The 15,803-nt window shown below is 44.1% G+C and overlaps 1 protein-coding gene across 1 annotated transcript in view; it reads left to right on the top strand.

The window, feature by feature from the left end:
- Positions 1–15,803, top strand: part of LOC135699104 (gamma-aminobutyric acid receptor subunit alpha-2) — a 76,534-nt gene that overhangs the window by 58,571 nt on the left and 2,160 nt on the right. Inside the window, exons 3-5 of the mRNA XM_065219301.1 lie at positions 7,938–8,078; positions 8,138–8,679; positions 8,736–9,556. Coding sequence (XP_065075373.1) covers positions 7,938–8,078; positions 8,138–8,679; positions 8,736–9,556 — 1,504 coding nt within the window. The remainder of the gene's footprint in view (positions 1–7,937; positions 8,079–8,137; positions 8,680–8,735; positions 9,557–15,803) is intronic.

The following is a 15,803-nucleotide window of genomic DNA, read 5'->3' as shown; positions in this document are numbered from 1 at the left end:
TATTCGATCCGTTCGGATGGCTCTCACCAGTCAAGATTTTGTTCCAGCAACTTTGGCTTACTGGCTGCCTCCAGCAGTCGAACCAGCGTGGTTTGAAATCAAGGAAACTCTACATCAAGTGGAGCAGATACGCATCCCTCGATTCGCACCCAATTACACTCATAAAATTCGACACATTTTTATTGGCGAATTTCCTTGTAAAATTCCACACATAAACAGACTCCACTCAGAATGTACAATGGGAAGATCGAATTGCATGGATTCGCGGATGCGTCGAAGATGGCGTACGCTGCGGTAGTGTATGCTAGAGGAAGGAACGAAGCTGGTGACATAGTTGTGAATCTCCTGGTCGCCAAAACCAGGGTGGCTCCGATCAAGCAAGTGTCGCTAGTGGCACTCAAGGCGGAGGACGCGAACCTCGAACCCGGACTTTCGCCGAACGAAATCTACGATGCCAAGGCGCAGTTAGCTCGAGCTGCACAGTACGCTTCATACAAGCAAGAAGTGGAGCTGTTGCAGAAGGGTAAGGATTTGCCAGCCAAACATAAACTGTCTGCCCTTCACCCCTTCCTGGATAGCCAAGGAACGATGCGAGTGGGAGGACGATTGCAGAATTCGTCCTACTCATACGACGTCAAGACCCCAATTATACTCCTGGGGAATAACAAGGTATCCGAACTGCTGTTGCGAGATCTTCATCTGCGAAACCTCCATGCAGCTCCCACACTGCTCACAGCTACAGTCAACCAACAATACTGGGTGCTCGGACTTCAGACGGCTGTCCGTTTAACAGTTTAAGGATGCACTCGTTGCGTTCGACTCAAGGGTAAGACGGCGTCGCAGCTCATGGGCACTCGAGCATTCACCCACGTCGGCGTGGATTACGCCAGCCAAGGTTCGCAAGGTTCATGCACCATGCGTTCGAGGTGTAAAGATGACCAAGGGCTGCATCGTAGTATTCGTATGTATGGCGACCAAGGCGGTGCACTTGGAGGTCGCCAGCGACCTCTCGACCAACATGTTCATTTGTGCACTCAAGCGAACGAGATTTGGTTGGATTTTGGAACAAACTTCGTTGGGACCGACTGTTGGCTGAAGCGCTGAAGGAGATTCAAACTGCGCGACAGACCCACAATGAAGCTGCTTATCGATTTCTCACCAACTTGGGAATTAAATGGGTGTTCAATCCACCTCCAGCGCCACACCGTGGTGGTATCTGGGAGGCGGCAGTCAAGAGCGCCAAGAAGCACCTGATGACGGTCTTGGGCTCTGAAGCAGCAACGTTTGATGAACACTCAACGATATTGGCGCAGGTGGAAGCGTGCCTGAACTCACGGCCGCTATGTCCACTTTCATCGAATCCTGACAGCTACGAAGCGCTGACCCCAGGAAATTTCCTGGTCGGTCAGCCGATGAACCTCATCCCAGAGCCTGATGTCCGTCACATCCCGATGAAGCGTCTGGATAAGTGGCAACTTCTACACAAGCACACAACTGAAATCTGGCGTCGTTGGCGAGATGAATATCTTGCTAGTCTGCATCCGCGGAGCAAGTGGCGAACAACCGAGACTAACGCGGCGCGGTAGTCAGAGTTCTCACATCCCATCCAGAAGATCTGCGTTCTACCAACGGATTGAGGCAGCAGTGCCTCAAGGCGGGGTGGATGTTTCCGTGTAAATACCGCCCAGCCCTCTCGACCACACCTGCGTCGGCGAACCCCTTGCGCAACTGTCAAACTGCGTGCCTCCTTCGATCGAAATCTTTCAGCAAAAGAAAAATGTGCTTTCCGTCGTCATCATTTTGAAGTACTGTACCAAGTACCGAAGAGAAAAGACGCAATAAAAGTTGAGTGAAGTTTAAATTTGTATTTCGGTCCGTTTTTAAGTTTTCTTTTGATTCGAATTGCCTGTGTTTCTTGCCGGTCCAGTCCAAGGTTCAAACATACGCTGGTTTTCTTTGTTATGTGCTGCTGTGGACGGCTTCATCTCGCCAGCATTCCTCCTTGGTTGTCGCTAGATCGATGTTATCCTCGCGATTGTAAACCAAAACATTCAAGCTGGCGTTTGATACCAATGGATTCGATCAGTTGGGCTGCTTCTCCCTTGAGAGCAGCGCGAAGGTAGTGCAATTTTTGAATATCGTGGACCTCGGGGTTGGCATGAATCAGGGCAACGAACGTATCGTGGAAGGCTAGCCACTGATTGTAGCCTAGAGCCAGCAGGTATGTGGGAGAAGGCTCAATGGGTTGGTACGATTGAAGAGCAGCCTTTTCTACGAAGTAGCGGGTTTCATTATAGGAGCGGTAGTGTAGCTTTTGTGCCATACCTTTGTTCGTTGTTTCGATGTCCTCTAGCTGGGTCAGAACATCCTCCAATCCTATCCACACGGTGACCAAATTGTCGAGACGTAGTTGCACTTGTCCTCGATTTCGTTTGCAGCGTAATTCTCGACGAACTGCTCCGTTCTGCCCAAGGAAGTGATGAGTTGCTACTTCGTGCGATCGTCCGCCATTTTGGACGCGGAGTGTCGATGAGTGCACTAGATAGGGTTATATAGAGAAAGACCCGGTAGAGCTGGAAAAACGGAGTAGAGATATTGGAGCGGTACTAACATACAGGTAACTCTAAGACAAGAAGGTCCCGAAGAAACGAGCTCAACTTTTTGGCTCAGCTCTGGTACTATCTTCGGTCCCAAACTTATCGATTCTCCCCTCGAAACATAGGAAAATCCACTAACCCCTCATTTTATCTGTCAAACATAGTGTAGTACTGGAATGTATGCTAGAATGGGGTACGTTAGTCGATTTGCTTGGGACCAATAGGCTAGTCAAGTAGTGAGCAAGCATGGAAAAATTCATTCACTCGCGCGAGTGCCACAGAATCAAAATAGCCATCCTCACCTACAAACAGATTGCCGAACGAGTGTAAATTCTTCCAACCAAGTGACTCTGCAGGTCGACCCCGAACTGACAGCAGTAGAAGGAAAGAAGGATAAACTGAAAGGCAGCCGAAAAATTTTCTTTACCGAGGGAGAACCAGATTGAATGCGTAAGATCCGAATGCTAACGATTTAAATAGCCGAGTCAGATAGTTTTTGGCTCACTGATTTAAATCAGTTGTATTGGCCACAGTACTTTTACGGTATTTGCTTGACGCTTATGTTAATGTGTTACAGTATAACCGTTTTCTCCATTTAAATGTGTCAATGTATGTTTAAAGCTAGAAAATAAAAAGTGATTCTTTCTGCCAAATTCTCATTCAGCTCACTCAGCAGGATGCAATCGTAAAAGGCTCAGCATGGCAACAATAATAAAAGAGAAATCATCCACACTACTACACTCAGAATCATTCATGTTACGCTCAGCTGTCTGTTTTGCTCAATTCTGCGTTTATCGAAGAAAATAGAAGCAATGCGAATACGAACGAAATCAGTGCGGCTCGCCCAAGCTGCAGTTCGTTTCTGATGTTGTATGTGTGTGAGTGAGTAGTAAATGCAAAATGAATCGATTTTTCCCATGCTTGGTAGTGAGCCAATTTAAAATCGTTAGTTTTGTATTGATTGTTGGTACTAACCTTCTCAAGGGTAGTATTTGCAACAATCAATACGAAACTAACGATTTTAAATTGGTTCACTACTTGACTAGCCTATTGATCCCAAGCAAACGATTAACGTACCCCATTCTAGTCGAAACTCTAGTACTATCCAATGTTTGTTTTGATTCGCTATGAAAGTTTGACAGATAAAATGAGGGGTTAACTATGTTTCGAGGGGTGAATCGATTAGCTTGGGACCGAAGAGAGTACCAGAGCTAAGCCAAAAAGTTGAGCTCGTTCTTCGGGACCTTCTTGTCTTAGAGTTACTTATATGGTACTAGGCCTTGTATTTAATAAATCCAAGCACGAACTTTTACGGGTTACGAAATTCTCGATGGCGGTGAAGCACAAGTGGAGAGAAGAATGGCGATCACTTGAATGCCGATGGGATCACATGACGAATGTAGCGTTAGTTTCCGTAGTGCGATGGTGGGATTTCTGGGAGGAAACCTGATCCTGGTCACAGCTCCAATATGGTAGGGCAGGATCGTAGTTTTCCGACTTGCTTCGATCGGTTCGCTCTACCAGTGATTCTTTGGTAGATGCCTTGAATTAGTTGTAAGTTTTCTGGCTGAATGCTGGATTTCGTGAACATCCCTGACGTTGCTGATAATTACGATAGCATCAGATTGCGGGATTGCTAGTGTATTAGAATACTTTGTTGATTATTCATGAACTCTTGATCGCTGAGAAAGCATGTGAATATTTGAGGTGGACAAAAGGGTGAACAAAGAGGTGAATGCGAGGGGGACGAAAGTCCCAGATTTATTCAAATTTTGCCAAAAATTACTCGATTTATTGATTTATAGTGGGAGAAATCAATTTTATCGCATTCATCCGATATAATCGTGCTTAAATCTCTAAAAACAAATAATATCGATTTTTATCTGTCACATCTCTTATATCGGGTCACAGCTCTATAAGTATCATGAGAGGTAACGATGACAACCGTTTGTTTATAAGAAAGTAACGTCGTGAAATCTCAACCAACAATTCAAAAAGGCGGATCAGCTTTTGTAATCAAATCTTACAATGATCTTTTCTCGCAAATCGAAGCTCACCTTTGCCAGATCAACAACACCGTCGGCTAGGGAAAATTCTCTCCTATCCGACGGGGGAATTGGTTTGCGTATGCGTGCTTCAGTTTGCAAGAAAAGGTCAATACAAATTTCCTGATCCCCCCTTTAGTATTGTTGGTTGATAAATCTGTTCGAAAATCGTATGTTCATTTATGGTGATTCCTCGAAGAGTCCACAAAGTGCCTGATGATGGCTAAATGCCCTATCACTTCAAGTGTTCTAGAGCACAAATTTCGGACACAGTTGTGACATCACTCCCTATTTGCTGCATCAAATGTGAAATTCCAGTTTCATTATTGTATGTTTTGTGGCAGCTGTGCTCTTGAAATTTTGAGGTTATAGTATCAACTGGTGGAAACTAACGATTTTAAATTAGCTCACTGCTTTACTAACCTATTGGTCCCGAGTACTCAAAATTCTAGTTCTAAACTATGTTTGTTTTGATGCGCCATGAAAGTTTGACAGATAGAATGAGGGGTTCGTAGATTTTCCTATGTTTCGAGGGGTGCATCGATTAGCTTGGGACCGAAGAGAGTACCAGAGCTGAGCCAAAAAGTATGATAGTATAGCACATTACACACATGATAGGAAGTGCGGAAACGCATATGTCACGAATGGGAATTCTCCGATATCTCCAAGGTCATTCATGATTTCCATCACCACCTCAACAGACTTCCCCAATCTCAGGCATCCGGTGAAGATCAGCATCGATTACACCTATCGTTTGGTCTTTTGTTTCATCACGTTTGGGTATCAATTCTGTTGCCAAATCTCCGGGCAGAGTTTGAACATTCAACAATCACAAAAGCAGGTGCTCAAGAAAGTGACAGTTCACATCACAAAACACACTAAAAACAACATCCGCATAATGCTCGATAATTCTACCACATCCAAGACTATCGATGAATAGTGTATGAAATCGGATAATATCGGCAGGTGCTTGTTATTATTCATTATGACTCGAATTTATCTTTAAAAAAAACGAAATTTTGAAGCAAATTTTACAGAAATCTGTTATATGAAATGTAAAGTAGATTATTTTCGTCCCCTAGCGGATGAACTGACAGCGTACGAAGGTCTCGTTTTCAAATCGAATCAAATTGTGATTCCTAAGTCGCTGAGGAAGAAAATGTTGCAAGCGGTTCATATTGGACATCCAGAAGGCCAAAGCTGTATCCGAAGAGCAAAGCAAGTGCTATTTTGAGTCAACATGAGCAGAGATATCCAAGATATGGTAGAATGCTGCAGCGTATGTCAACAGCATCAGCGCTGCAATCAGAAAAGTACAATTGAGACGAAAGCGGTTCCTGAGCTATCCTTCGAGCGATTGGCGTCGGATTTGTTCTACTTTCGAGGAGAGGAGTACGTTTTGATCGGGATAGCTGGTCAGACTTTTTCGAAATACCCCTCACCATCCCTCTCCAACGGGGGAGTTTGGTAAAGAGAGATGATCAAACCGATTTGTACCTTCATTCATAAAAGTTGTCCTTGCTCGCTTTCTACTCTCTATATAAACAATTTTCACACTGCCGTACCAACAATCAATAGGAAGCTAACGATTTTAAATTGGCTCACTACTTGACTAACCTATTGGTCCCAAGCAAATCGATTAACGTACCCCATGCTAGTCAAAATTCTAGTACTACACTATGTTTGTTTTGATTCGCTATGAAAGTTTGACAGATTAAATGAGGGGTTAGTGGATTTTCCTATGTTTCGAGGGGTGAATCGATTATCTTAGGACCGAAGAGAGCACCAGAGCTAAGACAAAAAGTTGAGCACGTTTCTTCGGGACCTTCTAGTCTTAGAGTTACCTCTATGGTACAACCATAGAGGTAACTCTAAGACTAGAAGGTCCCGAAATAACGTGCTCAACTTGTTGGATCAGCTCTGGTACTCTCTTCGGTCCCAAGCTAATCGATTCACCCCTCGAAACATAGGAAAATCCACTAACCCCTCATTTTATCTGTCAAACTTTCATAGCGAATCAAAACAAACATTGTGTAGTACTAGAATTTCGACTAGAATGGGGTACGTTAATGGGACCAAAAGGCTAGTCAAGTAGTGAGCCAATTTAAAATCGTTAGTTTCGTATTGATTGTTGGTACGACTCTGGGCGTAGCAAACTCTCACTATGACGCTGCCCGTAGTAAGTTTACCTGTAGACCTGACAACACTGCTCCTCACGAGGCGACGCCTACTCTTTATGCTCTTTTCTCGTGTTCATATTACTCAGCGTCTGCTTTGATGTCAAATCAAATTTGGATTCAGCAAACATATGTATTATTTATGTTCTTCAAGTATAGAATTCTACAATAAAATTCCAACCTGGCAATATCAATAGTTTAACGTTTTGTTCAGTTCTCCCTTAAGAACGAATTGGGGACAAGAAATAACGAATTCACAAAATTCAGAAACCCGTGTGCCATTATTCAACTCAATCAGCTTATTTTCCGTGAAATAGCATTCCCGGGTAAACCCTACCAATCAAACTGCCTATTTACTCAAGAACGAACAGGATCTGTATTATTAAAGAAATGAATGTGAGAACCCGCTTTCGAAATAGGAAAAATGTTCAACAGCGACCGAAAACGGATTAGGTTAGGTAGGTAGCTGCTTGACTTTGAAAACTACACACGTGTTTGCTGTGCCGCATGATTCAGAGGAAAATGCGAGAGAGAAAAATCAAAAATGTTAAACGTCAGGGACAGAAAGAGCTGCTCCTCAAGTGAAATGGAAAACAACAAAGACACACCATGCACGTACCTTCGAGAAGTGGCAGCAAATTTCCCCTTCCACGTGCGACGACGGCGACGGAGACATGGCCTCAGCTGGAGACCTTTTGAGTTTTTAAATTTTCGACGATTGTTTGCTTTTGATAGTTCGGACTCAATCTTGTAAGATCGAAACTGAAAATATACAGTGTCTTCTTAAATAAGAATATAAATTAATTGCCATGTCAAAAGAACGATCCGATCCAGAATTGTTGAATGCCCAAATAGAACTAAATATAACCAACGAATTTTTGCTCCAGTTCGGATGAAACAATTTCAAAGGGATTAAACTACTTGCGATACAAACAATTAAATTTGATAAGTCCACTCTTAAAAGTATACACACCCACACAGAACACGGGGAAGCGATAGAAGGTGAGGGATTACCTGTGAAATCAATTTATGAAATGTGCATCGCGAGAAGCATCCATCCATCGGAAGAGAAATTGAATTAAATCGCGTTCTTCTTTTTGTTTTCCAACTCCCAACAGATTAATCACGTTCGTCTCGTGCTACTCGGTGAGGGCAGGCCACGTGCAGCCGCACAACACCCTCGAGAATGGCCTCCTGATTGCGGCAAACGTTTCCATCGGGCACCTGCGAAAGCACAAATATTTTTATTACATTCCACGGTAATTTTCTTCTGCGGAAAAATCACAAATTTCTCACCTTTTTTCCCCTTTTGTTTCAGAATGAATAGTTCACCTCACAGCCGCAAACAGCGCAACTCTTCCACCTACGTCTACAAGGCCGACTACGATGATGCCACCCAGCGGGGCAACCGACCCTTACCCCTCGAACTGCGGCGGCTACGTCACATCTCAATGCCAAGCGCCGCAGCTGGCCTACTAGATAAGACACAAGAACAACAACAGCAACAACAACAACTACCACCACCACCACCATCCCATCAGACACAACAGCCTCCACAGCAGCAGAAATTCCAACGTTACTATATCTACAATGCGGTCCCTCGTCGGCGAAGCCTACCTACGGAGGAAATCGACAGCTTCATGGCCGATAAGCATCAACTGTTCAAAACGGGAACACGGCCTTCTTCTGCGATGAAATCGCCCAATGGCTCGTCCTATGAAGAAGCCGCCGCCGCCGCTGCCTATCGAAAGGTCAAGAAGCGCAGTGCTGCCGACGATAAGCTCAGCAAGAACATAACCTTGATTCTGGAGAACTTGCTGAAGAGCTACGAAAATTCGCAGATGCCGACGCATGGACAGGGTGAGTTCGAAAAATATTGATAAATTCTACAATGCACCAACAGCAATCCATTTCAGGAATTCCAACGATTGTCAAGACCAACATTCTGATTCGAAGCATGGGACCGGTCTCGGAACTGGACATGGACTATTCAATGGACTGCTACTTCCGACAGTACTGGCGTGATAAACGACTGAGCTTCCACGGTCCCATCAACAGCCTTTCGCTGAGCATCAAGATGGTGGAACGGATCTGGCGTCCGGATACCTACTTCTACAACGGCAAACACTCCCACGTGCACACGATCACCGTTCCGAACAAACTGCTCCGCCTAAGCCAGGATGGGGAAATCCTCTACTCCATGCGGCTGACCATCAAAGCATCCTGCCTGATGCAACTGCGCAGTTTTCCGATGGATCGCCAGTCCTGCCCGCTGGTTCTGGGAAGCTACGCCTACTCGCGTCAGCAACTGATCTACCAGTGGCAGACTGACGACTCCGTGAACTTCGTACCCGGTATGACGTTGAGCCAGTTCGATCTGATGAGCTTCCACCAGAAGAACTACACCTTCGCCCGGCGGGAAGGCGAATTCTCCGTGCTTCACGTGTCGTTCAATCTCCAGCGCCACACCGGATACTTCCTGATCCAGGTGTACGTCCCGTGTATTCTGATCGTGGTCCTGTCGTGGGTTTCGTTCTGGATCCATCGGGAGGCGACCAGCGACCGGGTCGGATTGGGCATTACCACCGTGCTGACGCTGTCTACGATCAGTTTGGACTCGAGGACGGATCTGCCGAAGGTGCGGTACGCTACCGCACTGGACTGGTTTCTGCTGATGAACTTTATCTACTGCATCGCTACGCTGCTGGAGTTTGCCGGGGTGCACTACTTTACGAAGGTAGGTCGGCGGGGGTCGTGTGACTGGTTCTGTTTAAGTCTTTCGTCTGGGAAGTCTTCTGGTAAAGGGCGGGGAAGTCTTCCGGAAGGAGAATGGGAAGTGTTCCGGACGGAGACTGGGAAGTGTTCCGGAAGGGGGCTTGGAAGTCTTCCGGGAGAAGACTGGGAAGTCTTCCGGGAGAAGACTGGGAAGTCTTCCGGGAGAAGACTGGGAAGTCTTCCGGAAGGAGGCTTGGAAGTCTCCCGGCTGAAGACTGGGAAGTGTTCCGGAAGGAGACTTGGAAGTCTTCTGGCAGAGGACTGGGAAGTCTTCCGAAAGGAGACTTGGAAGTCTTCTGGCAGAGGACTGGGAAGTCTTCCGGAAGGAGACTTGGAAGTCCTCTGGCAGAGGACTGGGAAGTCTTCCGGAAGGAGACTTGGAAGTCTTCTGGCAGAGGACTGGAAGGTCTTTTCCAGCAGAAGACTGGGTGGTCTTCCAGCAGAAGACTGGGTAGTCTTCCGGTGAAGTCTTCCGGAAGAATACTGGGTAGTCTTCCGGAAAGTGAATGGTAGACACCGAGTTAAAGCACAAGAACACAGCACAATATAGGAGGTAGATAGAAAAACAGTACGCACACAAGTAGGACAAGGTAGAATTATACAGGATTATTCTGCGTGGCGAATGAAGTGAGGTGACTCGAGTCACTCGTGTCACCCGATTCCAGCTGGCGAGTGAGGTGAGAAAAGTCACTTGGGATGAACCCGGGGAACTCTCACCTTATTCTCACAGTCGTATTTCGGTGACAAAAGTCGTACTGAAGTGACGATTTTAAGTGATAAGAGTCGTAACCTCCGCTGCAGTCGACTGGATGGAAAACCTTAGAGTTATATAAGCGATGGTTGCGGTTTTCGGTAATTTATTACTTCTAAATTTGTTTCAATCAATTTTTTTTTGTTTCTTCGGCTTCCTCAATATGGGTATTTTTGGAATCGAAGTGACGTGTAGGGATCGGAAACCCATGTCTGAGGCCATTTTTAAATTCAAGATGGTGGCTTCCGGTTGGAGAAAAACTTGAAAATTCTGTCAAATATCCCTCAATATGGGTATTTTTGGAATTGGGGTGACGTGTAGTGACCGGAAACCCATGTCTGACGCTATTTTGAATTGAAGATGGCGGCTTCCGGCTAGTGAAAAACTTAGAAATTTTGCCAAATACCCCACAAAACTAGAAACACTGGAATAAGAGACCAGTGGAGAAAAAAAAATATTAATTTGGCAACAAGATAAACATCAAAGCAATCCTGGCATCACTTGCATTTGTAACTGCTTGCGGGTGATTTCGCCAATGCACTGACGAGCGAGTTCATGAGTGATTGTTAAACGATTTTAATACTCCTCCCTAATTGAAGCAAACCATTTGTAAACATTGCAGATTGGAGCCGCTTTTGACAGTTCGATTGGAATCATAACAGTGTCTCCACTGGTCTCTTATTCCAGTGTTTCTACACAAATCTGGTGTTTTTGGAGTTGGGGTGACGTGTAGGGACAAGAAATCGATATTGAGGCCATTTGAAATTTCAAGATGGTGGCTTCCGGTTGGAGAAAAAACTTGAAAATTCTGTCAGATATCCCTCAATATTTGTATTTTTGGAATTGGGGTGACGCGTAGGGACCGGAAACCCATGTCTGACGCCATTTTGAATTCAATATGGCAGCCTTCGGTTAGAGAAAAAATTGGAAATTCTGCCAAAAAGCCCTCAATATGGGTATTTTGAAAATCTGGGTGACATGTAGGCCCTGAAACCCATGTATGAGACCATTTTGAATTCAATATGGCGGCTTCCGGCTAGAGAAAAACTGGGAAATACTGCCAAATTACCCACATCATTAGTATTTTTATGGTCGGGGTGACATGTGGGGACCGAAAAACCATGTCTGACGTCTCTCTGAAATTCAATATGGCGGCTTCCGGTTGGATAAAAACTTGTAAATTCTGTTAAATACCCCTCAATGTGGGTATTTTTGGAATCCGGGTGACGTGTAGGGACCGGAAAACCATGTCTGATGTCTTTCTGACATCCAAAATGGGCCGCCATTCCGGTTGGTGAACTATAAAACTTGGAAATTCTGTCAAATACCCCACTATATAGGTATTTTGGAGTTGGGCAGACGTGTGAGAACCGGAAATCGATGTCTGAGTCCGTTTTGAAATTCAAGATGGCAGCTTCCGGTTGGAGAAAACCCTGAAAATTCTGTCAAATACTCTATAATATGGGCATTTTTGGAATCGGGGTGACGTGTAGAGTCCGTAAATCCATATCGTACGCCTTTTTGAAATCCAAATGGCAGTTTCCAGGTAGAAGAAAATATAAAAATATTGTCAAATATCCCTCAATATGATTATTTTTAGAATTGTGTTGATGTGTAGAGACCGGAAATTCATGTCTGAGGCTATGTTGAAATCCATGATGGTGGGTTCAGGTAGAAGAAAAATTTGGAAACACTGTCAAATACACCACAATATGGGTATTTTTGGAATCGAGGTGACGTGTAGAGCCCGGAAAGCAATGTCTGACGCCTTTTTGAAATCCAATTTGGTGGCTTCCGAATACAGAAAAATAGAAACATACGGATAGGTTTTCCGTCCTTACACGTCACTCCGATTCCAAAAATACCCATATTTACCCCTCCCAATTCCCAAGTTTTGCTCGAACAGAAACCACCATATTGAATTCAAAATGTCTCTACACATCACCACAAGCAAAAATACTCATATTGAGGGTTATTTGATAGTTTTTTTTTTAATTTTTCTGTAACTGGAATTTCAAAAAAGGCGTGAAACATCGATTTCCGGTCCCAACACGTCACCAAGATTCCTGAAATACTCATAAGGCGGTGTATTTGACAGAATATCCCAGTTTTTATTTAACCGGAAGCCGCCATCTTGGATATCAAAATGGCGCCGGGCTTGGATTTCCGGTCGATATATGGCACCACGTAATGAGTTTTTGTTACGTCTGGTTCGATTTACGAACCGCCGCGCCGGTCTGGTTCGTAAATGGAGGTTCCAGTGTATTAATAATTAAAAAAAAAACACGATCGGAAAAAAATCTTCGGTCGCAATCGAAAACAACAAACAGCAAAACCTGAAAGGGTCTAGCACAGACCGAACGCGGATTATGTTTAAGAAAAAATTAAAATATTTTAATCTACCTTGTTTGACATGGAATACGACTCGAAACGCATGTTTATAGTAATAAATAAAAACCTGCGATTAAACTGATAAATGAACCTACAAAAACTGTGTAGGCCCTTTTCGAAAAACAAAGCAAACTGACATTTCGGCGAATGAACACCGAGTCACTTTGCAACTCACCTAAGAATGAACCTCTCACGTCACCCGAGTCGACTGTCGGAATAGAGTGAGAAGAGTCATGTGACTGCGAGGTGACAATTGTCGTCTCACCTTATTCGCCACGCAGAATAACCCTGAAGGTAGGCACTCATCTTATTTCCTTTCAAAGGCAAGGGAGCAGATGAATGTGCTGGTCGAAAGATCATATGTGATACCTTTGTATGGGTCCCCTCACATAGACGACTGCACGGATGGATTTAAGTTCACTCACTCGACAAAAAGTGACACAACAGCGGGGCCCTGTTTACTAAAAATGAACACATGTGTTCATTTTTAGTAAACAGGGCCCCGCTGTTGTGTCACTTTTTGTCGAGTGAGTGAACTTAAATCCATCCGTGCACTCGTCTATTGCTCAATCCCAGGCAATGAGAAAGCGGACTCTCTCGCAAAGGTGGGCGCGCAGTACGGCGAATTTTATGACAGGCAAATTTCACATGATGAATTTTACCATTTAGTGCATCAGAGTACCCTTTCGAGTTGGCAAAACGATTCGGACACTGGAAATCTTGGACGGTGGTTTCATTCACCTTATGTCCAACCACTACTCGCTAGATGCTCATCTCAATAGAATAAACCTCGTGGACAGCAACATCTGTCGGTGTGGAAACGGTTACGATGACATCGATCACGCAGTTTGGCAATGTACGGATAATTACGCCGCCAGAGAGCGACTTTTGAATACCCTTGAGGCCCAAGGAAGACAACCCTATGTTCCTATTAGAGACGTGTTGAGAACTCGCGATATCTGCTATATGCAGTCGGTTTATGTGTTTCTTCAAATGTCTAGTATAAGAATTTAATTCCTCTGTCTTTTGTCTCTCTTTATTAGTTTTTGTTTGTCTTGTCCCCCCGTCTCGATGAGTCTCATCGTCGCCCACTGGTCACCATAGCCGGTCGAACTCCAGACGAAACTAGAACCGCACTACCATTCATACTGGCGACAACGCTCTGATGAGACAACGAAACCTTACCCACAAGCTCCTCCACTGATCCTATCCTTCGACAATGTACCTCTCTAACCTCGAGTATACCGCGAGTATTCGGCCCAACTCCTACTAGACATAGAATTAAGTGAATTTTGTTACAAACAAAGAACAATGAACTATCGGCTCCGTAAAGCTAACGCGATTGAGCCTTCCAAATAAACGAACTAGTTAAAAAAAAAGGAGTAGAATATACACAAATTCGCAAAGGCATGCTTTATTTTGAATACAAACTTACGGTTTTTTCGTTCCTTCAAAAAATCGACAGTGAGCATGCTTAAGGGCATAAACGCGATGATCGATTCTCTTCGTCGGTTTTCTTTTTTGTTAATAACTCGCTAGAATTAACGTTTCTCGGTTCGTTTGCTGTTGCTTTTGATAGCATATACAACCTGTTACAACTCTGCATTGAACAAATTCTAGAAAATTGTTTCACTTAGCTGTAGCAATACAAGGAGAAAATCGATGAAGAGAATCGATCATCGCGTATACGCCCTTATGCATGTTCACTGTCGAAATGTTTGATTTGATTACGTAAAATACTATTATTGAGTGGAATGAGAGGAAGAAAGTGTCTTCACATTGTTTCGGGTCCGTTTCGTAATTTTGTTGATGTCTTCCGCGTGGTCAGAATTTGACTTTTATGTTGCTAATCTCTTTTGCTGTGGCTGCGCCTCTGGCGGAAAGCAGGTGGAACTACCGAAGAGGAGAACTTGACGTGTAGCGTCGTTTTAGGTTTGTGTGCTCTCTTACCGGGAGCTTTATAGGCTCTGAACCATTTGCCAAGTTAAATTCAGCTAGGTGGCATCCCTATCTTGTTTGCCTTGCCTTGAAAAGAGCTAACATCGCTGCGGACAGCTCATAATTTGTAAACAAATAGAAGATTCAAGCCAGAATTTCAGAAAAGGCGTGACTGATATTATGGATATTCTTAATATTTTTGCTTACATTTTGTGAAAAATAAACTTAGGACTCATAAAATATTATTTTCTGATTTTCTACCACGAAGTCAACCATTTATATGGCATAAAAGGGAAAATAATTTCATTTGATAAAAATAAGACAATTCAGTCACGCCATTTTTGCAGTTCACACTGGAATTGTGACGTTTCAGATGTTGGTTTCAATAACATGGCGGCATGCCACCCAGCTGGTTAAATTTAACTCGTGGTTAAAAGTGACATTTCGAAAGTTATTCTGTATGTTCGAAAAACCCTGTGTTGTCGATCGACCGGTTTTCGAGAAGAACTCAGCCACGGTTGTTAAAATTTAACTTCTTGTCTGTCAGAAATAACCACGCTCGGATAGCAGGGTTAATCGATAACTTTCCATCAGTCAAATTTTAACCAAAAGTTAAAAAAATCCACCAAATGGTTCAGAGCCTCGAAAAAATATTTCGTTGATGTGATAGATTATGCTACTTCGCGATAGGGGTTTCTACCCGATCAATTTCGGTGGTAGTCAAGCGGGCTCGATCTCTTCTTTTTAGGAAGATTTATACTTGGACTCGCCCTGAGGCAGTCTCATCCGGGGCAAACTCAAATTGGCATGCGGTCTCCTTTACCGGAGCGGCGCTAAAGCCGCATGCCTACAAGAGATCGGCCAGTGTCCGCTACAAAGTATTCCGACAGAAGAAGTCTGGGAAGTCTTCCGACAGAAGAAGTCTGGGAAGTCTTCCGACAGAAGAAGTCTGGGAAGTCTTCCGGAAGAAGACTAGAAACCACAATAAATCTCCGAAAATATTTTCCCTACACATAAAACAAGGTTCCTATGTAACCTACTGTCCAATATATTTCATCATCTAATAGCGAATTCGTTTATTATTCAGTTCCAACCTGGATCGGGTATCAAGATTGGGTCTGCTTGTTTT

This window comes from Ochlerotatus camptorhynchus, unplaced genomic scaffold (genome assembly GCF_037179485.1).
Source record: "Ochlerotatus camptorhynchus isolate MF236.1 unplaced genomic scaffold, CSIRO-AGI_Acam_v1.1 ptg000102l, whole genome shotgun sequence".
In the NCBI taxonomy this organism is placed as follows: Eukaryota; Metazoa; Arthropoda; class Insecta; order Diptera; family Culicidae; genus Ochlerotatus; species Ochlerotatus camptorhynchus.
The sequence above is the reverse complement of the archived record's forward strand: the minus strand, read 5'-3'. Positions and strand labels throughout refer to the sequence as shown.